The sequence below is a fragment of the Lonchura striata genome, chromosome Z (assembly GCF_050655825.1).
Source record: "Lonchura striata isolate lonStrDom1 chromosome Z, ASM5065582v1, whole genome shotgun sequence".
Taxonomy (NCBI): Eukaryota; Metazoa; Chordata; class Aves; order Passeriformes; family Estrildidae; genus Lonchura; species Lonchura striata.
This window is the reverse complement of record NC_140740.1, coordinates 1,755,703-1,777,599: the sequence shown is the minus strand read 5'-3', so window position 1 is coordinate 1,777,599 and position 21,897 is coordinate 1,755,703. Positions and strand designations below refer to the sequence as shown.

Sequence of the window (21,897 nt, the reverse complement as noted above, 5' to 3'; positions counted from 1 at the left end):
TTGTAAATCCTGGAAAGGAACTCGGGGAATGCTTTGTTCTCCTCGCCCTGATCCACAAGGTAAACTTCACCTATTCTCAGAGCTGGAGGCTCCTCCATTTCCAGCGAGGAGCTAATGGACATGAAAGAGCCTCCGAGATGAATGGGAAGGAGGACTCACTATGCATAAGCCTGTGCAACAGCTGCAATAATTAGAAGACCCCTGGGGCTAAGAAGATTAAAGTGCAGGACTTTCATTGTTTCAGTTAGACAGAGAGAGGGGGGAAAACCATTGTCCCGGTCTTTGCACTTTAAAACATTTGTAAAGGATTTTTTTCCCCCTCCTTTGTCTATTTCCTCCCCGAAAGAAAAGGCAAGAAAGGAGTTGTCCTTGGAACAAATAAAGCAACTGGAAAACAGACTACAGCGGTATAATGTTGTCACTGAACATCTGGCAAACAAAGTCAGTGTAATTACAGGAAGGAGTAGCAGCAAGAAAGAGCACTCATAGGAAAGCAATTTGTAGCATCCAAAATTCACTTCTGTCAGAGCAAGGGTGAAAGTCTTCTCGTCGTTTATCTCATGTCTTAGACCAAAAAATAAAAATCTGAAGCATTTAATTTTTAACAAACAAGGATTTCCATGGGTAAGAGCCTGGTTCTGTGGTTACACCCCTTTGGGTTGCAGCTTTATTGTGTATCATGCATCAAAACCCTCTGGAACTGCAGGGGAAGCTACTTTATTAGCTCCTAGTATGGCTAATAAATTATAGTTCACTTTCACTAGTGAGCTCACGCTGCTGCTTCATGCAGTGTTGGATGTGGCAGCATAAAGCCTGCACCTCAGAAGTTGCCTCACACAGCACATACCTAAAGGGAAAAGATTGGCAGTACTTGTTATCCTGTTAATTTTTGTCTTCAGACCTTGGACACTGTGGTGCAGACCCCCGAAATAACCCCCAGCCCAGTGCCAGAGCTACCACACAGTTCAGGTCATTGCTCAGATTTTCCCTGGGCTAAACACAGAAGGAAATTTCCATTAAAAATACACCCCAAAAATATGGGTTACAGGGCTGAGCACTGTATGAAAGGAAGGAATAGGGCAGCATTTTCAGTTCTCTGCATGAATAATTTGTTTGTGTCTCTCTCCCTAGGGTTTGCACCCATCTTGTGACCCCTGTCTTGGGCTTTGGCAGCTTGAGAAGAAGAGGCTCACCTTGCCAAAGGCCTCAGGAAACTCGCGGTAGGGAGGGAAGGTGTCGTTTGTGCCCATCCTCACAGCACACAGGTGGAGGGGCACAGAGACTCCTCTGAACAGCTCCAGATAATGAGAGGAGGGATCAATGCTGAGCTTCACCTATGCTTTTACCCTTTTATCCTTTTATTTCTCTCCCACCACAGCTCCTGCGTCCAGCCCGAGGCGGAACTGAACCAACCTGTCCACCCAGAGGCTGCCAAACTCTACAGGGGGGACACAGCAGCTTGGCCAGGACATTTCCTTCCCTGTTCCTGGCATGTTTTGCAGTTAGACCCTCGCTCTTTACCACCCATAAATAAATTTCCCTCTGCCATCCTTTGACGGTCCATGCCAACTGTGCTCTTCCCTTGCCAGGAAGATTCCTCGGGATCCATTAGGTGGGAGAGTAAAAAACGAGCTGAAAAATGCAGCTGCCCATGATAATTTACATGGAAGTTCAACATCAAGAGGTGGTAAGGTTTCAAGACAGGTAAGTCTGAAAGAGTAGGTAAAAGGACCTCTTCAAATGCCGACTCAAGAGATAAAGGGGATTCTGCTGCAGAGAGAATAGATCAATTAGGTTGTCAGCACACAATCCCCGAGTGGCAGTGTTCCCACATCGGAAACAACTTTCATTTATTATTATTATAATGCTTGCAGGAAAGACAAGTTTGCATAAAAAATGAAAATGTGAATTACGTCTACTGCTGCCTCCCTAATTCTTGTTTCTTTCCATTAACAAGATCAGTATCTTAAGCCTGGGATTGTCTTTACAGGCTTTAAAATGGAAGCACAAAAAAAAATTAGGAGGAAAAAAGAAGTCTTTCAGATTTCCAGCAGAATCAAACAGAAAGTGAGAAAATTAGGTCCATGAAAAGAGTGAATTCCCAAAATACTTGTTAGAAAAGAATAAAGTGCTCTCACTTTTGGCAAAAAATATTCACTGAGGAGATATAACAAAAGAGTAAGTAAACTAGAAGGATCCCATTTGCCACTTCGATCCCTTTAAATCCAATTATCTCCAAGGAGGAGAACAAAAAATCAGCTCAGATGAGGGATTTGTTCAGACTTCTTAATATTGAATACATTGGGTGATACATGTTCTTCTTAATTGCCCAATATTATAGAACCACACAAAAGAAGTATTTCACTAAATATTCATAAATGTTCCAGAATGGAAAGTACCATGCCATTTCATTTCTATGTCAGATTTTTACAAGGTAGCTCAGAGGTATTTTATAAAAGTGGACTTCATTACAACTAGAGAGAAGGAATAAATGTGAAACACACCCAAGGTAGCTTTGCCTAAAGGTTACAAGTTTAATCTAAAGGAGTAATCTATAAATCTCCCTAATAGGTGACCAGGAATATTTAATACAGAGAGCTTACCTCACCCAGGAATACCCAAAAGCTGAGAGGCCAAGGACTCCCACTGTGAGACAGTTTGAGTTGTGGGCTCAGTAACAGCAAGAAAGGTTAGAAGAAAAGCAAAAAAACACTATAGAGATATGAAATTACAGAATCTGACAAAGGAAGAATTGCTCCTGAGATAAAGGGAAAATTTTGGATGAACGTGCACATAGGGCAGAGAAGAAAACACGTGGACATGAAAATGAGTATGAATGACTTGTTCTACAAATACAGGATTGGACTTGGATGATCCTAGTGGGTCCCTTCCAACTCAAAATATTCTAAGATTTTTCATTCCTCTCCTTGTTAGAAGCTGAAGCATCTAACACTGCCATGTTGTTAGATCCAGTTTGAACACAAAAATATCCTTGTCTGGGAGATCAGTGTAATTATAGCAGCAACCAGGCTGTCAGGAGAGCATTCTCCATGATTAATAACAGGAAAGGGGGTATCCAGTGTGAGGAAAATGCCCCTCCAGTGATCCTGCAGAGCTGCCTGCCCCAAGGACAGCCCTGCAGGTCTGAATAATGAGTATGGCAGGCACACCTGGCTGCCCCAAACTCCCTGCGTGGGCTAAAATTGTTTCATTTCTCTCCCTTACACCCTCACCAAGTGCAAAAAGCAAAATAGTAACCCTGATCTCAGGGGTGAAGTATGGAGAGCACCTCGCCCCTGTGGATGGGTGTTTCCTGCTGGGTTTGGGCACAAGGCTCAGCACCTAACGTGAAGACTTGCAACGCCAAAGGAAAACTGTAAGTAACCCAACATTGTCATGCCCCTCCTACACTTTGCTGTGACATTCCCAGATCCCCAGGGCTGTGCACAGAGAGCCAACCCAGCCAGAACACAAGTGCTCACACCCCTAGAATTAAATGAGCCAATTCAGGCTTTTTGCTCTGAGACATTTAAACAGATATTCAGGTCAAAATATTTGATCTCTGTTTGATGCACACACAGCCAAGTACTGCTCAGCAGATGAAAGATCCCATGTGAACTCACAGTGTCTTGATGATGTCTCTGAGGCAGAATCATTAAATGGTTTGGAATGGAAAGGACCTCAAAGATCACCTATTTCCAAACATAAGCAGCTATTGATACCAAGTAGCTGGCATCGTTAATTCCTACAACCAAGGCAAAGGAAGGCCACAGAATTACATCAATTTCCAAGATCCTGCCATTGTTTAGAAAACTGTCACCAACTGTCAAAAAAGGTGAAATATATAATGGATCTAGCAGAAATATGCACTGCAGAGACAAAGGCAATGTGTGTGATGAAATGTGCCTTCCTAGAGAATGATAACTAAGATAACCAGCTGTGGTTAAGTGGTGGCTTAACCAGGAGTCCACCCATGGATAACGAATATCTACAGACATTCAAAAAACAAATGAGAAAAAACAAACCCATATCTGTTCAGGATAGAATAACAAAAGTCTCTGTGTGGCTAATACCATGGGTGACAGGTCTCTGACAGCAACAGGGAAAGTGTTTAACTTTGCTCTTTGATATCAGCTGCTTTCTTAGGAATAAGAGTCTGGGACAGATCTTTTGTATGAACAGTCTGTTGCTAATAACATATGAATCTGACTTCAGAAGTTCATTTGGCATCTAAAACAGCAAATCAACTGGATATTTGCACACAAGCTAACAAATTTGTCATTTGTGATAGCTAAACAGAAAAAAATAGGTTCAAAGTTACAACTTCTGTACAATCTCGGGCTTGAGACCCAGCCAAAATAAACAATTAAGCATTAGAAGTTCTACTTTCAATGACTAATACCCACTATTCAGCTTAACCTGGGAAAATCTGTATGCTGCTGAGAAAATTATCCTTCCTCAGAAATCCCACTTTTCATTCACAATACATTCCATCACTAGTAAAATACATTCATTTGATGCACAGTGTGTTCAATAGCAGTTTTGTATTCCCATCATACCTAAAGAAGAGAAATGGCATTTACAGTAATTTTATTCAAGTTATCTTTCCCAGCTATCTATAATGCCACAAAGGTTAATTTGAAAAACAAGCAGGCCAGCTGTCTAATCTTATCTTCCTGGCTTCATTGATACTGCATTATGCTTTTTGTTTGAAAGTTTAAAATTAGGGAGTGTCTATAAAACAAATAGAGACCCTGAAAATACCTAGGAAAAAAAGTCATGAATTGGTTTAAAAATATCCAAAGAAGCATAAAAAAAAACCCAAAACAGAAATTCATCATAATGGCAAAGGAGAAATTACAGCTGTTTCAGCAGAACTCTGATGAAAACTTCTGGCCTACTTAGTTTGAGCATAAAATGAGCAGAAGAAAAGAACTGGTGATAATTTTACCAGAGCTCCAGCAGCCCCAGCTCCACCCAGGAGAGCTGACCAAAGCACAGTGCTGAACCAGGCTATCTCTCAGCTCTGGAATTAGCTCAGTTAACATGGAAATATCTCCCTGCACCCCAATCAGGACAGGATGAACAAAGGGAGAGAAAAGTCTCCTCAAATGTTGACACTTTGGGGTGCAGGTTCAAAAAGAAACAGTAGAGGTAATTTGTGTTTGGGACTAATGTTTTTTTGGTTTATTAATAAAAGCTGAAATCACAAGAAACCATAAAGAATAGAGAAGAAGATCTGAGCAGCAACATTCACATGAAGTTCTTATGAGTATAATAAATACCATTTGTTTACATAATGGAGAAAACTGAGAATGGATGGCACAAATGACAGTCTAGCAAACCAATTTTCCACTTGGATCAAGACTTAGCTTTTTTCCTGTCCTGAAATTCTGACATTAAAGCAGTCATGGAAAAGAACAGTTGCAGAAAGAAAATGGAGTCTGTGAAGATTTCATTGAGGTAAAATAATAAATCTAATCACGTCAACACTTTGCAGGGTTTTTGCAGGAGCAGCAATTACAAAAGCTACAGTAACACCATAAATCATCTGATATTTTATTGTCATAAACATCTGCAGCTCCTGGATATAGATGTGTAGTCAAGGGAACACTTGAAAAGGGGTAAGGAACGCCAGGTACACTCATTATGAAAAGTAATGCTCAAACCAGGATTTCTTTTGCTTTTATCATTAGGACCTAACAGTTTATGAAGGTATGCAGACATTAATGGCTACACTGATTTATTGTATTTCCAAATGAAGGCCACACCTTCAAATCCTTTCATTGAATCAATTCCAACAGACTATTCACATTAGGTTGGGTAGATTGGAAGAACAATACAGTATTAAGCTCACCAAAAAAGCCTTAGCCAAAACCATGATTTCCAGCAGCAGATATGAATGTTTGCTTTGGGATTCATTCACCTGAGTAAATACTGAACTTCCAAAAAACACCGAGCTACAAAGGAGTGTGTGAGGCAGGGCCCAAAGCAAGGCTCCTACGAGAACAATCTCCTCAAATGGCTCCTACGAGGAGATCCATCCACACAGCTCAGCATTGTTCTAAGCACAGGCAGAAACCTGGGTCCAGAACTTGCCTGTGCATGGCACAGAGCCTGGGTTAATGCCCTGCCTTTCAGCACCGCCTGTGAGGTCAGGCTCAGTGCCAGATGGGCTCTGGAACAGTCTCTGTGCTCTCTCCACAAGCGGGTTCTGAGGGGAGAAACACCCACACATCACACGCTGCTTTGGCCACTCCTTTGCTGTGCTTAAACCCATGGAGCACTCCAGGCTGGGGCAGAGAGGCTGCAAAGCTGGGTCAGGCCCTGGGGGTGCTGTGACTGCAGCTGGACACAAGCCCAGGGTGCCCAGGAGGGCAAGAGGCTGATGGCCCCTGGGCTGTGCCAGCCACAGGCAGTGACTGTTCCTGTGCTGGCACTGCTGAGGGACCACACCAGATCCTGGGGCACCTCTGGGCCACCCAAACAACAAATGGAGGGGCAGGAGTCTGGCCAGAGAGGGAACGGAGCTGGGAAAGGGCTGGAGAGGCTGAGGGAGCTGGGAAGGGGCTCAGCCTGGAGAAAAAGAGGCTCAGGGGTGACCTTGAGCTCTGCACAGCTCCTGACAGGAGGGGACAGCCGGGGGGTCGGGCTCTGCTCCAGGGAACAGGGACAGGAGCAGAGGGAACGGCCCCAGGCTGGGCCAGGGGAGCTCAAGGTGGACACCAGGAAATTATGAACTTCACTGAAAGGGTGGTCAGACATCAAAATTCACTTCCCAGGGAAGTGGGGTTGTTATCATCCCTGGGAGAGTTCCAAAAATGCTTGAATATAGCATTTGGGGACCCGAGTTAGTAGTGAACATGGCAGTGCTTAGACTTGATAGTCTTAGAGATGTCTTCTTCAAGGTCAACAGTTCTGAAACACCTGTCTCTTCCGTCTCTCAACAGATAGACTTCTCCCTCTTAAAATTTTGGAGTCTATTTCCTAATACAGGTAGCAAGCAAACTTATCACTGCCTGCTCCACATTTAGTAAACACCTCCCTACTTCTTTTCTTGCAGCTTCTCACAGATTAGTTTTCCTTCTGCCCATCCAAAATTTATTACTGGGCAAAAAGAAGCACTTCCTTCATGCTGATGATCCTTTCCCAAAAACAGAGCGGCTCCCACTTTTGGTGGCATAGTTTGGGACATCAAGACAGGCCAACCACATCTTCAGTGGCTTCTTTTCATTCTAAATTTTCATCCTTTCCATTATGATAGAAAGTTGCTTCTTTTCACCCTACTCAAAGGGCAAATCGCTAAAATCCTGTAAACCCTTTCTAGTTCTGCGTTTATTACCAAGTTTATCTGGAATCACTGCTGGCTAGGAATGAAATAGACAAATCCTTACCCTCAACAGCCAGAGAGACGATGCCCTGCGTGTCCTCCACTCCATACATGACGTCGCAGCGATAGACCCCGGCATCGCTGGCGCGCAGCTTGGAGAAGGTCAGCGAGGCATCCCCGGTCTCCTCGGAATGGCTGGGCACAGACACCCTGTCCTTGTAGCTCTGGCCTATTTTGATGTTGCCATTTTGGGCCACCAGGACCGTGGTTTCCTTGGCGTCCTTCCCGCTTTTGTCCAGTTCCACCTTGGACCATTTGATCCGGAGGTACTCGGCGGCGTAGCTGGAGGATATGGTGGGTGTGGTTGAAAAGAAGCATGGCAGGACTGAAGTTCCAGAGAGAGATCCCTTGACCAGAGTTTTTTTTTCTGCTTTGACTAGAAAAAGGAGAGAGAGAGAGAGGAGAGAGAAAGGAGAAATTACATTAGTGCAACAGAAAAATCAGAAACAGATAAATTTCATTGTTAAATAATGATTCACTAATGCAAAGCCTGAAATCCATGAACCTTAGCTGATTTGTAACAGGACTGGGAGTACAAGCTGAAAAAGAGTTTGTATCAATCTTGGTACATCTTAGGCTGACGATGCAGCACATTTCTCTTTGGGAAAATTTCATTCTGACTTATTTTCTTCATTTCTGCATGGTCACCAAGTAATTAACTTTTGGAAACTGGTCTGAAATTTTAGCTGACAGATGAACTATAAGAGCTGTTTCTTCAAGTCACAGGAGGAAGACCACTCTGAGTGAAAAATTTTGAGTTACCTCACTGGCCAAAACCCTGAATGCAGGGGAGATGCTGGAGTTTACACCTTGCCTCGCCTCACAGCAGCTGTTCCTGTCCTCAGAAGGAAGCACAGCCCATGGCTTTGCACCCCTGTCACCCCTGACCCCACTGTTCTCTCAGGGGTTAAATCTTTTTATTGCACACGTGCTGAAACAAAAGCCTTTCCTGTGAGAGTCTCCCAAATAGTCACTCTTTCAAAGTTGTTTCCTTGTAGCCTCAGGGCCTTTAACGCATCGCAGAAATGAAATATTTCAGGATGTAAAAGCAAAGGAAGAAGTAAAGCACGCAGAAAGTCCCTGCTTGGCTCAGACTTGACATGATCAGGACTTTCATCATTTTTTATGTCATCTCCAGCTGCAAACATTTCACAGTGAAATACTTCCATCTGACAATATCCTGAGGGGGAAGTTGACTACTGTTCATCCAAGCTGCACACTGCGACTGAAGAGAGGGTTTCTGATGGATTTGCCTTTTTCATGTGATGTTATTTCATCATACATCATGGCTTAATGAAGATTAAAAGCTGATGCACAACAGTAACTATTTTACCTCTTTCACAGTCCTTTTCTAACATTTTTGAAAGGTAGAACATGGTCATCACTATTTTGAAGGGAGATGTGATTTATAAGTTTAGAAATATAGTAACTTAATAATAGTCATCAACAGAGTGATATATGAAACAGGAGACACCAGCACATGAAAATTATCTTTTTATCTATGACAAAAAATATAATCTCTCCATAAAGAGTAGGAGATTGGAGGGTTGGATGGAAGGGTGGGCAGAGGGAGAGAATCAAAGGAGCAAAAAGGGAATAAAAAAAAAGAAGGGGCAAATAAAAAAAAATTTAAAAATGAAGAAAGAAAGCAGAAAAAAAAAGAAACGAGGGAAAAAGGAAAATGGAAGAAAAAATGACAGTTGCTCATTAACCTGATTATTTTTAACAGAGACAGATGATTTTCCACAGGACAAAGTCTTAATGATATTATCTAAACAAGTCCAGTACAAGCATCATCAGCTCAATGCCCAATCATTTTAATAATAAAGTACTAGCCAGAAAAAGAGATAAATGGACTGACAGGGAAGACACAGAATTCTGAATAGAGTTCTCAGGTCCGTTCCATCCATGCCTACCAAACTAGAATTCCTTGGGCACACAACTCAGATAGAGACAAGATGATGGTATCAAAATGGATGAAATAAGAGATCTTTTTTATTGCCTTTATTTTCTTGAAACTTCAGAGTTGCAGTGGTTGGAGATAAAGAAATAGAATTAATTCTCACTTCTATCAGTTGTGATGGAATTACTGCCAAATTGCACAGGTGGGAGATCAAAATCAGTCTCAAAATATTTAGAATTTATTATGATCTCTTGTCATCTATACACCTTACAGAAACTTTCTTCTTAATTGAAGAATGACTACATTATAATTATACTGACTGACAGAACTTTAATAAACTTTGAAAGAACACTGTTTGTGATTATGAGTGATCTGGAATATCAGCGCTGATCCCTGAGGAAATTTTCTCCCTTTAAAATTTCTGTCTTCACTTCAGCCAGCTGGAAGCCTTGGCAAACAACACATATCATCCCAATATGAAAACTAGATCCAGCCTAAACTGTGCTACTTCCCAGAACAGAAGATTCTGTGTATCTGCAGTTCTGCCCAACTTTAGAAAGGCTTAAATCACACTTTATAAAAAACTATTTGTTGTGACAAGGTGAAGGAAGGAGGAGAAGAAGGCGAGAAGAAGGAGGAGAAGGAGAAAGGAGGAGGAGGAAGTTTTTCCCTACAGAAAAAGAATATATTTGGCTAACATAATACAAGATTAAGTGATGTTCCTGCATAGTTCCAAAAGGCTTGATTTCTTGCAGCACTCCAAATTAGTCTAGCAGAATTTACTGACCAATGCAGAAGCTATCAGCATCTCATATTAATCCATATAGCACCTTTTTTCCCCTCCTTTATCATTTTTGCTAAGCTTTTACTCCATATCAGCCCCTCTCAGTGGGATGTGATAGACCAATGGATGTCTTCCTTTTGAGGTGGGAAGAAAGGAATTCTTGCTTGAGAACAAAGTCTCTTTCTCCAAAATGTGTACACTTGTGCTGTGGTAAATTTTACAAAATTCTTAAAGTAGGAGTCAAGATAATTTTAAAAAAGGACAGAATTCTGCCCTTCTGTATCACATTAACCACAATGACCAGGCCAATAGGTCTGCAGTGGACAAAAAGTCTGAAGAACAGAGTGCCCTGCATGGTGTGACATTGCTGAAGAGGAGTGAATTTGCCACATAATTGCATTTAGCTGAACAGAATGTTGCTACTGACTATGCAGACAAACCCCACATGCTTAAAGAATAAAATATTCTATTTATTTTTAGCTAAATTTATGAGAAGGAAAAAAAAAAAAAGAAAAATGTTGCATCTCATTTTTCAGTTCATCAACAACCTGCTGGGACATATGGTATATTGCCCTGTCTAGCAGCAGAAATAAAAAGGATCAGTGAAATTGTGTGTTTTGTCATTCCAACTACTAGCACTGAGCCTAGGAGAAACCTTTTCATTGAACACCAATCTTTTAGTGAAGATAATAATTAATTAAAATTAGTGAAATTTGTAGGAAATACTGAAAAGTAATAGACTGAGACCCAATAATAACCTGAGTTCTTTACCAGGTGGATTGGGGTCTGAGCAAGCAGAATAAGAGAAGGAGTGATGAAGAATTAATTTTATAGTCTGCAAGACACTTCACAAGGAGCCAGGCAAATGCAAATCTCAGCTGCAGAACTCAACATAACACCACAAATGGCCACCCAAAACAAGAAGGAAAAGCTCCAGTGCTGATCATAACCACAAGGTCCAGCTTGTAAACCACAATAGTGATAAGCTGGGAATTTGTGTTTCACAAAAGATTTAAAGGCTTCAATTTTAAATCCTAACTAAGGATTCAAAAAGAAAAGGTTGAAACATAAGGTGTCTATCTTTCAGAATGCTGGAATAAGTTTTATTTTTAGAGTATTTTTTTTTAAAGCCATACTTATAAAGATTGTGTGCATTCATTCTCAAAAATATTATTGCACTGACTTTTCTATAAAAGATAAGGAAAAGAGTTGATCCCACAGATTATTTGGGATCATTAATTAGATCAATTCATGAAAAAGGAAATTTTTTTCATCCTTGAACTCCTCACCATGGCCACAGTTTGAAAATGCTTAAGACTCTGTAGGACAAAAGAATGGCCCCTGACTTAAAAAGTAAATCCCACAAAGTTCACAGTATGTTCTAGGAACATACGTCTTTCTGAATGTCTTAAAAAAAATTTGGACAAATAAGGATGGGTCACAACCTGATCTACATTCCAAAGAATGGGACACTCATAAAAATCCCCCGAGTACCCAAAATCCCACTCTGAAGACAAATTACATTTATGATGTAATAAAAGGTGGAGTAAGTGAGAGGACATGTAAAGACGCCATCCCACTTTCTACTACTCCAAGGATCCATCTGACTCCTCCCCATTTTGAGTGCTGCCCTCTCAGTCCCTGTATCCCTGAATTCTAAATTTGTGCAAGGCAGTGAGTCAGGTCTGTGGTCTGATCCAGATCTTGCTTCCTTATAGCCAATCTAAATGCATTATCCTTTTCTTATTTTTAATTGGTTCCACTAATGAACCAGTCCTTTTCATTTTCAGGATTACCTAAACATGCTATTAGCAACAGTGTTCCAGCTAGGTGGAAAAAAAAAAAAAAAAAAAAAGAAATAGTAATTTGATTTTCCCAAAGGCTAAAATCAGTTTGAGAGGTACCTGGAAAGAAGGGGGAAAGAAAATAAAGAAAAATCTTGCTTTGAGACTTGGGAAAGCTGCTTTCCCAATTTTGTGAGTCTGCAGCAGCTGTTGGGATATTTTCCATACTGAAGGCCTGACCTAAACTTTCAAAGAAGCAGGGCAACCACACATGGATACATACTTCAGTTTTAGCATGTAATCACCAAGAGAGGCAGTAAGAGCTCCTTCCTTTCCATCCAACCTGCAGCTGCCCTAACACCTCCTTGCTCGAGACCCCAGCAGCCAAGGGGTCCAGCTGCTTAGCTCATGGCAGCCCAAGCACAACAGAAATAAATCACTAATGCCTTGGGGAGGACACAGAAACAAAATTAGTGACATTAACAGCATGGCAGAGGCAAAGAAAGACAATTTCCTGAGTCTGGGCTGTTTCTTCAGTCCTGTGAAACGCCCTACCAGTTAGACCACTAAATTAATTTAAATGAAATGTTCTGTGTACAGAAACTTACCTTTAGGTAGCATATATGTTATAGCTAACGTAGAGTACATCCATAAGATACTTTTTATACTTAACAACATCTTGACCTAGAAATGAAGAACAAAGGAGTAAGTGGTTAGTATTGCACTGTGTCCTTAGCAAATGTTGTAGCTCAGCACATCAATATTTGTCACAGAAGCAGTCCTTCCTGCTTTCAGGGCATCTTCATTTAGCAATTTATTGTGGAAATTTGTTATAATGACCATGTCTCTCCATGGAATACAGATTTAAAATGGGTTTCAGGTTGTTGAGTCCTGAGTGACGTTCTGGCATGTCAGTTCCCTCTCACTTTCCTTTATAGGCTCCACCTTCCAACAGCTGGAAAGCTCTTCACATGTATCATACGTGCACAATAACAAATTGCATGTTCACAACATTATTTCTCAGTTTTTGTTTACGTTCATAGTTACACATTGATTGAACCTGTAAATATCCCCAAAGTTACAAAAGCATTGCAAGACACACGAATGACAGCGAAGGGTTTATAAATAGTCACTCATCCATACAGTTACATGAATGTGCTATGAACAACCCAGCATAAGAAATTATTTTCAGCAGCAGTTTGTCAAAAAATTTTTATCACTACCTTGATTTTCCTGATATTGCTGTAAAATCTGCTACCTGAGCTCTTCACTTGGACAAGCAACCAAGCTGACAGTTTTTTCCTGTTCAAGAGAGCTTGCAGTTGAACTGCCTTAAGGATCAGGGAAGAGATTTAATAGATATGTACCAGTGTTATGACTATGGAATCTGCACTGCACACGTGTACAATTTGAAACTTCCGCTTTTAAAAACTCCACAGGCTGCACTGAACATGACAGCAAAGACACACGGAGAAGCAACTTGAGAAAACTCCTGGTGACGTGTTCAACCTCAGGACAGTTCACTCCACAGCTCACAGATGCAGCCCAAACTCCACAGGAGCCTGTGTGAACTGGCACACATCCTGTAACGTCTGAGCAGCACGGGAAAGACGCAAAACATCTCCAAACAAAACTTTCCAGTGAGGCGAGTTAAAAATTCCCACCCAACAGGGCTGAAAACCCCAGCGCCTTTCGTTCCCTCTACATGGATGGCCAGAGCCAGCTGGTTGCACTGGGAAACATGTGCTACAACTTATTCCCTGGGCGTGGAGGGAGAAATGCAGCTGCTTTCCACAGAGCAGGCTGCACGCTGCCAAGGACGCCCCATCTCTGCTGCAGCCGTTCAGGACAGCTGAGTGCAGAGTGTGATATCACTTATTTTGCAGCCTGAACTTCATGGAATTTGCACTTTTCACAACTGAGTCCCAGTCTAGAACAAGACTTCATTCAGTTTAAGCCCTACAAGCCATAAAACTTTTTCTGAAGACGCTAACACCTACCCCAACACCACCCAGCCAGTCTTTTATCTCTTCTTACATTTACACAAGCCAAGCTGCATGTGAAGAAAACAAAAGTGACTATTTATTGGTTAACTTTACAATTCAATACTGTGCCCTGGTGCAAACTCCCTGTAGAAGGATGTTATAAGTGAGGAGGTTGCACAAGATCAGAGCTGCAGACATCCAAATCCTTTGAATGCAATGGATCAGCTCTGAAATAGTCACATGTTTGCTCAGATAAACACTTAAATGATCTTCATTATTACACAACAATTAAAAGAAAAAGTTATGTCCGTGTGAGCCTACAGATGTGCAGAAGGACCTTCAAGCAACCCTTGTATCCCAAAAACGCTGGAAGGCTCAAGCACCAAAACCACTCCAGTGAAGTTCCTTTGGTAACACAAAGGAACTGATAAGAGCTTGAAAAGAAGACTAACTGGAAGAATTCTCCACCTTCCAAGGTGCTGAGTGAACGACCTTCCTGCCAGAAAAAGTTCTGGCCCCTGTGAGAGCCGAGTGGCTCCAGACCTTCTGAGAAGTTCTGCCCACATGTGGTCCCCTGCATCACACACTGGCTGCATCCACAGCGAAGCCAAGGTCCAGAACAGAATGTTTACAAGTTTAGCTCTCCATGTTTACCCACGAGTTTTATCTCCCTCCTTCCCCTAAAGGCAGCCTTGCCTTTTGGGACCAGAATCAAGGGAATCAAAGAAACCTGTCATGAAAAAGAACAAAGTATTTTCTTTTTCCCAGCAATGGGGGTGTTGTACCTAAACAGAGCTGATTGCATGTTGCACCTGGCCCACTTCCCTGGCTCTGACCTGGCATACCTGGATGCCTGGCACGTGTCAGTGGAAGCCTGTTGCCCTTGGAAGTTCATTGCAATTTCTGTCATCACACAATTTCTTCCATGTTTGGTAAGAACACAAACCCTGCTGCTAAGCTTCCAGTCACCAAACACATCACACACACTCACAGGGACAGATGAAAAGCAACTGTGGAAGGGCAATTTTCAAGGAATCCATGGGAACAGAAGACAACATTCCTGGATGAGATAGCTCCTAGCCTTTTACTGAGTAGAGCAGGAATTACACCTGCTGCACCAAGGGCTTGGATAGCTCCAAAAAATTGCACTGTTTGAGCACAAAGCTTAATACGAGACACTTGCCAAAAATCCCTACCTGACTCTTGGAAAACCACCTCTTGAATTTTTATAAATCTTTATCCTGAAATGCTCACTCAAGCAATGAAAACCTGGGGAGAATGATCTGATTTTCAGCCCTAAGGGTCAGGAGTGTGACTCCCACACAAGCCTCCACACCCGGGGCTTGGTTTTCATGCTCCAGGCCTTGGTGGGTTCCCATAAGCACTCCTGGTTTGCCCAGTGCTGCTCCACTCCAGCTGCCAGAATTAAATGTTCAATTACCCCTGCCACCCTCTCCAAACACGCAGACCATAACAGCAGCACCTTGCTCAGCCCCACAGGGCAGCCTGACTCAGGAGGAGACAGAGCTCTGCAGACCTGGTGCCAAAAATCCTCCTCAGGACCGACAGGTGAGGCAGAGGTTGCTGCTTACACCTCACCCTAATTCCCACCCATGTTTCCAGGCCCTTGGATGTGATTGCTCCTGCCCTTCTGCTGGCAGAGGCTGCAGCAGACTGTGCTCTTACACAGCTAAATCCCAACTCTAAAGCAGGTTTGTGTTTCCCATTCCCGCACTCTACAGTTCACAGAAGTTTGCTGTCTGGCTGCTGCACTGCCCCTAAGTCCACTGCAATTAACCAAAATCCATCTAATTACACCTTTTCCCACAAAATATTTTTCCCCCCCTTGGTGTCACCCATAGTAAAAGAAATCCGTAACACAGTGAGCAAATCTTGCCAACTCAAGCTGCAAGACTTGAGCAAGTGTTTAATTTCCACCTTCTGCTAAAAAAGTACCTCACTTGACGTGACCAAACTTGGGCTGCCTGCTGGCTGGTTTCCAGCTGGGCTGATCCATTCTATTAGGAGCCACTACAGGCAGATGGATCTACAGTAGGCATTCGTGTTACATTTCTAAACGGGATGCAGCCTTGAGTGCAGCATCTCTTAGCCTATAGATGGAAAACTCCTGGACAAGCTTCACATCTTTAAAAACCAGCAGTAGGGGTTCTCTTTGTGGGGAAAGAGCACAGCTCCTATTTTTGCAGGCGCTGCCACCTTCCCTTACTACAGCAAAAACTCATAGGAGCAGTAAGTTCTGACCAAATTCCAGCTTGTGTTTAGTTTGCAGTGTAAGCTTGATCTCACACCAATGCTATTTTAATTTAACCAGATGAGAGAACATCATGTCTCTCTTTCTGTTTAAAACTTCAGGTTCAGAGAGTGAATTGTCCTGGTGTGGAAGAGGCTAAAGCTTACAATCCAAAAATACTTCTGGTTTCTCTGAAGCTGACACAATGAGGAGTTTGCCATATTAGCCATTTTCATAGAGGTAACAATGTCTCTAAAACCTGCAACTTCTCAGGTCACACTGAGGTTGGTTCTGCTGTAGACATGCTCTACAGCTGCACTGTGAAATCTGGATATGTTCCTTAAACACACACAAAGCAGCCTCTGCCCATCTGATCCTCATAGTGAAAGTCAGAATGACATAAAAGATTAAAACGAAATAAAATAAAAAAAAAAAAAAAAAGAGGGTGGGACCCAACAGAACCCAGCACTAGAGAAGAGAAGGAAGGCTGCTCATTCTAATGGGTAAAACAGTAAAGTACAGTTTCCAGTGAAACCCCAAAAAGCTGGAAATGACCATTCGCAGTCATAGCACATCCCTTGCTACCTTCCAAGCTCTGAAAGCTTCACAGGTGCCATCCTTCCTCAAAGGCACACATTCTTCACTTTCTTTTATTTCTGCAGTCCTTTGATCCTGGTACTTTTAATTGCTGCCATGTATCCACCTCACCATCAGTGCTGCCTAATTAACTTTGCCAGCCTCACCACCTCTCTGCCACGTGATTAATTAGCCCACTGTGCCGACACATGGTGCATCAGCCTCCATCTCATTCACCAGTGGGCCCTGCTTGGCCCGTTGTCCCTTTGGAAAACCTTCCCAAGGCCTTGGAGAAGGTCTTTGGGGTGTCAGCATCACCTCTTCCTCATCACCTCCAGCTGGGGGGAACTCCTCCAGGCTGAGTCCTTGCGGTGCTGGCTGCAGGCTGGAGCACAGACAGGAGCACAGCGTGTTCTGGCGCTCCTGTCTGCAGCAGCTGCTGCCTTGGGACACCCCTCACAGCCCCGTGCTCGTATGCCAGGAGCAGCTCCAGGCTCTGGGACAGCCATGCAGAGACAGTGGAAAACTGCCAGAGGCAGCACGTGGAGGAGCAATAAGCAATGAGCACACCCTGCATCGCCCCAGCTCCACCTTGTCGCTCCTGCCTGCCAGAAACATTGAATATCCCAGGCTGGACACATAGGGATCACCAAGTCCAGCTGCTAGCTCTGCACAGGGCACCCTGACAACCCTACCCCGTGCCCGAAAGCATCGCCCAGACACACTGACCTGTCAGGCTGGGGTGCAGGAGAGCTGAAGGCCTGCCCACCTCTCTTAAGTGTGCTGAAGGGAAGTAAGAGGTGGAAATTCTGTCATTCACAGAGGTGTAACCTTGCTGCCTTGGTGGGGCTAGGCACCGGGAGCTGGCTTGTGCTCCAGCAGGGGTTCCTCAGGTTCCTTGGGGTTCACCCTTGGAGTTCAGCCTTGGGGTTCACCCTTGGGGTTCTCCTTTGCGTTCTCCCTTTGGGTTCTCCCTTGGGGTTCACCCTTGGGGTTCTCCATTGGGATTCACCCGTGGGGTTCACCCTTTGGGTTCCCCCTTGGGGACCACCCTTGGGGTTCTCCCTTGGGGTTCTCCCTTGGGGATCACCCTTGGGGATCACCCTTGGGGTTCTCCTTTGGGTTCACCCTTGGGGACCACCCTTGGGGTTCTCCCTTGGGGTTCTCCTTTGGGTTCACCCTTGGGGATCACCCTTGGGGTTCTTCCTTGGGGTTCTCCCTTGGGGTTCACCCTTGGGGTTCTCCCTTTGGGTTCACCCTTGGGGTTCACCCTTGGGGATCACCCTTGGGGTTCTCCCTTTGGGTTCACCCTTGGGGTTCTCCCTTTGGGTTCACCCTTGGGGTTCACCCTTGGGGATCACCCTTGGGGTTCACCCTTGGGGTTCACCCTTGGGGATCACCCTTGGCGTTCTCCCTTGGGGTTCACCCTTGGGGTTCTCCCTTGGGGTTCTCCCTTGGGGTTCACCCTTGGGGATCACCCTTGGGGTTCTTCCTTGGGGTTCTCCCTTGGGGTTCTCCTTTGGGTTCACCCTTGGGGATCACCCTTGGGGTTCACCCTTGGGGTTCTCCCTTGGGGTTCTCCCTTGGGGTTCTCCCTTTGGGTTCACCCTTGGGGATCACCCTTGGGGTTCTCCCTTGGGGTTCTCTCTTGGAGTTCACCCTTGGGGTTCTCCCTTGGAGTTCTCCCTTGGGGTTCTCCCTTGGGGTTCTCCCTTGGGGTTCTCCTTTGGGTTCACCCTTGGGGATCACCCTTGGGGTTCTCCCTTGGGGTTCTCCTTTGGGTTCACCCTTGGGGATCACCCTTGGGGTTCTCCCTTGGGGTTCTCCTTTGGGTTCACCCTTGGGGATCACCCTTGGGGATCACCCTTAGGGTTCTCCCTTAGGGTTCTCCCTTGGGGTTCTCCCGGCGTCTCACGGCTGGGCACGGGGCTGGCTGCGGGAGCCCCCAGCTCCTCTGCCATCCCCGCAGCCCCACCTCACACCGCCAGCACAGAGTCACAGCCGTGACTGTCCGTCCTGCTGCTGTGCCTCAGCGCCACAGGCGCACGGGATGGATTGGGTTGGGAGGGATTTTAAATCCCACCCAGTGCCACCCCAGCCATGGCAGGGACACTGCCACTGTCCCAGTGCTCCAGCCCTGTGCAGCCTGGCCTGGGGCATCCCAAGGATCCAGGGGCAGCCCCAGCTGCTGTGGGTACCGCAGGAACAATTCCTGACTCCTAACATCCCACCCAGCCCTGCTCTCTGAACAATGCCGCCTGTGCCAGCCTTTCCTGCCAGCAGAGCTGCTCCACCCCTCTTGCTCATCCCAGACCCTCCTTGTGCAGAGGACTCGCAGGGCTGATGGAGAAACAGCGGCTTTTATCGAGGGGGTGCTGCGCATTTTAAATTGTTTAGTCACGGCTGCGGTTGGCCTCTTTCTCCCCTCACGGGGACGGGCCCGGAGCCCTCTGGCGGGAAACCGGCGGCCGCGGGAGCCGCCACGCCGCCGCTCGCCGCGCGGGGGCGCCGCCGCGCCCGCCGCGTTCCTCGACAGCGGCCGCGCCCCCGGGCCCGCAGCGCCAAGCCCGGACCGCGACCCTCGGAAATACCGAGCCCGTCACCCCAAAACCCGCACTCCACCGTGAGCCCCGCCGCGGAAATCCCCCCGCAAAACCCAGCCCTGACACCGCCCCCCCCCGCCCCGGCGGCGCGGGGCCGCGCCCGCCCCGTCCCGCGCTCGCCCCGCGCGCTCGTTGTGCGGGAGGAAAACTTCCCCCTTCGCTCGCTCCGAAAGGCCAGAGAATGAGAAAAGGGTTAAACAGAAAAGGCACGGAAGTAACAATCCCTAAGACACCCAGCATTTTACGCTTTACCATCCCGGGATGGGTTTTGGGTTTTTTTGGTTTTTTTTATGAAGCGCGTTTCGACGCTCACGCCTCAATTAACAAAAAAAAGGGAAAGAAAAGGGGAGGGGAAGGTGGAGGGAGGAGGAGAAAAAGGGGAAGGAAAGGGAAAAAAGGGAGGGAAAGGGGGGGAAAAGGGGAAGGGAGGAAAAAGGGAGGGACAGGGCAAAAAGGGGGAAAAGGGAGGCAAAAACGAGTAGGGAAAAGGAAGAAAGAGGAGGGGGAGGAAACAAAAAGAAGGAAAAAGAAGGGAAAAGAGAGAAGAAGAGGGGGTAAAGGAAAGGAAGGAGGGGAAAAGGGGGAGGAAGGGAAAGAAGGAGAAAAAGAGGAAGAAGGAAGAGAATAGGGGAAAGGGAGAAAAGCCGAGGGAAGCGGGTGATAAATGAGAAGGGAAAAAGGAAAAAAAAATTAAAAAAAAAAAAAACCACGGGGGCTTAATCCCGAGAGCCGGTGCAGGGAGGGAGGAGAGGGGTGGCCGGGAGGACGTGACCAGGGGGACAATGAGGGCCGGCCCCCGCCCGCTGCCCCTTTGTGTGGGGACGGGGCCGGGGGCTGCCCGCGGTGTCCCGCTGCCGTGCCCGCACACACACATCTGTACACGCATCCACGCACATCTGTACACGCATCTGTACACGCACACACCCACACCCGCTCCCTCCCGCCGTCGGAACTCCCCGCTCGCCTTCCACCGTGCTCTCACTTTTCCTTTGTAACACAAAGGCGAAACCCCTGGCAGCGGAGGGGGAAGGCAAAGCCCGTGCCCCAGAAGGTGGACGTGGGTGTAAGAGGGGGCGTTTTGCTCCACTGACCTTGCGATCCTCCTCCTCCTCCTCCTCCTCCTCCTCACCCACTGCCCCCCTTTCCGCAGAGAAAAATGTGGTTCGGGGCACGCTGCTCTCCCGGCTCCTCTGGAGAGATGCTGAGCACCTCAGAGCCGTTCTGCCCTGCGAGCAGCTTTCCAGGAACATCAGGGGAAGGGATTGGATAAAATAAAAAAAAATAAAATAAAATAAAAATAAAAAAGAGGGGAAGGGATGTGGGGAGCACACAGGAGTGGAGGACACAGAGCGCACGCTTTTCCCAGCGCTAGAAAACTGGTGGCCGTGGGGAAAGGTCCATTCTCGTCGCTCCTGCCACCCGGGCGCTTTGTGTACTTAGCACCCGTAAGGAACAGCTTCCTCCCGTCTCCCTCCGGAGCCCTGTCGCACGCCAAGGTGCGGCTCGACCTTCCCAGCCATCCAAACCACCAGCACCGAACACTCTTCTCAGGGCTCCCACCCCAAAGTCTTCTACTCCCTAGTTTTCTTTGTTCTCCTTTTTGCACCGGTTTTTTCTTCTCTTTTTTGGTCGGTTTTTCGTGTTAGTTTTTTTGTTTTGTTGGTTTTTGGGGGTTTTTTTGCTTTTTTTTGTAGGTTCCCGAGCATCCCTCCTTCTCCTCTTCCCCCGCGTGTCGTTGAACTTACCCCAGGTTGTTTAAATTCACCAATCATCGCTATTCCCTCCCGCTTAAGATTTGCAGTTCAAACTCTTTGTTGGTGCAAGCAGTAAAACAATTGTTTTAAATCTTAGACTAGGTGTTTGCTGGCAGTCATATTATAGAAAAGAGTGGGGGGGGAGGGAAAAAAAAAAAAAAACACTAAAAACCAACCCGCAATAAAAGAGTTATAGTTACCTTAAAAGGTAGCGTATTGCAGAGATAGCAAAAAATCACAACGTGGTGGCTGGGCTAGTCCAGAGATCCCAGTGGCCGCATGAAAGAGTAAATCCCCTCGTTAGTGCTGGAAGGAGCCGGTGGTTCCGGGCTCTCCCCTTGTGCCGGAGCTCGCTGTCCCCTTCCTTCGCTCGCTTCTCGCCGGCGAGCACCTGACTCCGAGCTGCAAAGGGAGCGAGCCTGCAAGTTCAAATGCGAGCCTCAGCCACCCATCATTATTATATCGTTGTACCGTCAGCGCTGCAGAGGAGGGGCGCTGGCTCGGGGAGAGGAGGGTTCACAAGCTCTGCGAGAGCCTCCTTGCAATTTCCAAAGCTCCCGCAGCTGCTGGGCGCAGGAGAGCCCCCAGCGCCTGCCTCCGCCGAGCGGGGCCCCCCGCCCCCGGCCCGGCCGCCCCCTCGGGGCTCCCTCCGGTCCCCAGACCCGCAGCGGCACCCGCAGCCCGGTGCGGCGGGACGGTCCCTCCGAGCTCGCCCGGAGCCCTCCGGAGAGGGGCAGGCGGCTGCGAGAGGCGCATTGTTCCCCAATTAGACAATTAACCGGGAAGAGAATGCAGAGACCTCCTCCGCCCTGGCTCCCGAAGCCGGTTGAAATGGGGAAAGTGACTGGGACCGAAATGCCTTTTTCC

General features: G+C 46.1%; 1 protein-coding gene across 4 annotated transcripts in view; it reads right to left on the bottom strand.

Moving 5' to 3' along the window:
- Nucleotides 1-21,647, bottom strand: part of VCAN (versican) — a 100,398-nt gene extending 78,751 nt beyond the window's left edge. The window contains exons 1-3 of one of the 4 annotated variants that reach the window (XM_077790095.2): nucleotides 21,231-21,647; nucleotides 12,470-12,545; nucleotides 7,395-7,766 (exon numbers count right to left, since the gene is read on the bottom strand). In XM_077790095.2, the coding sequence (XP_077646221.2) occupies nucleotides 7,395-7,766; nucleotides 12,470-12,539 (442 nt within the window). In that variant the 5' untranslated portion in view covers nucleotides 12,540-12,545; nucleotides 21,231-21,647. The other 3 variants (XM_085567008.1, XM_085567010.1, XM_085567007.1) reach the window with 3 other exon arrangements.
- Between the last annotated feature and the right edge of the window lie 250 nt (nucleotides 21,648-21,897).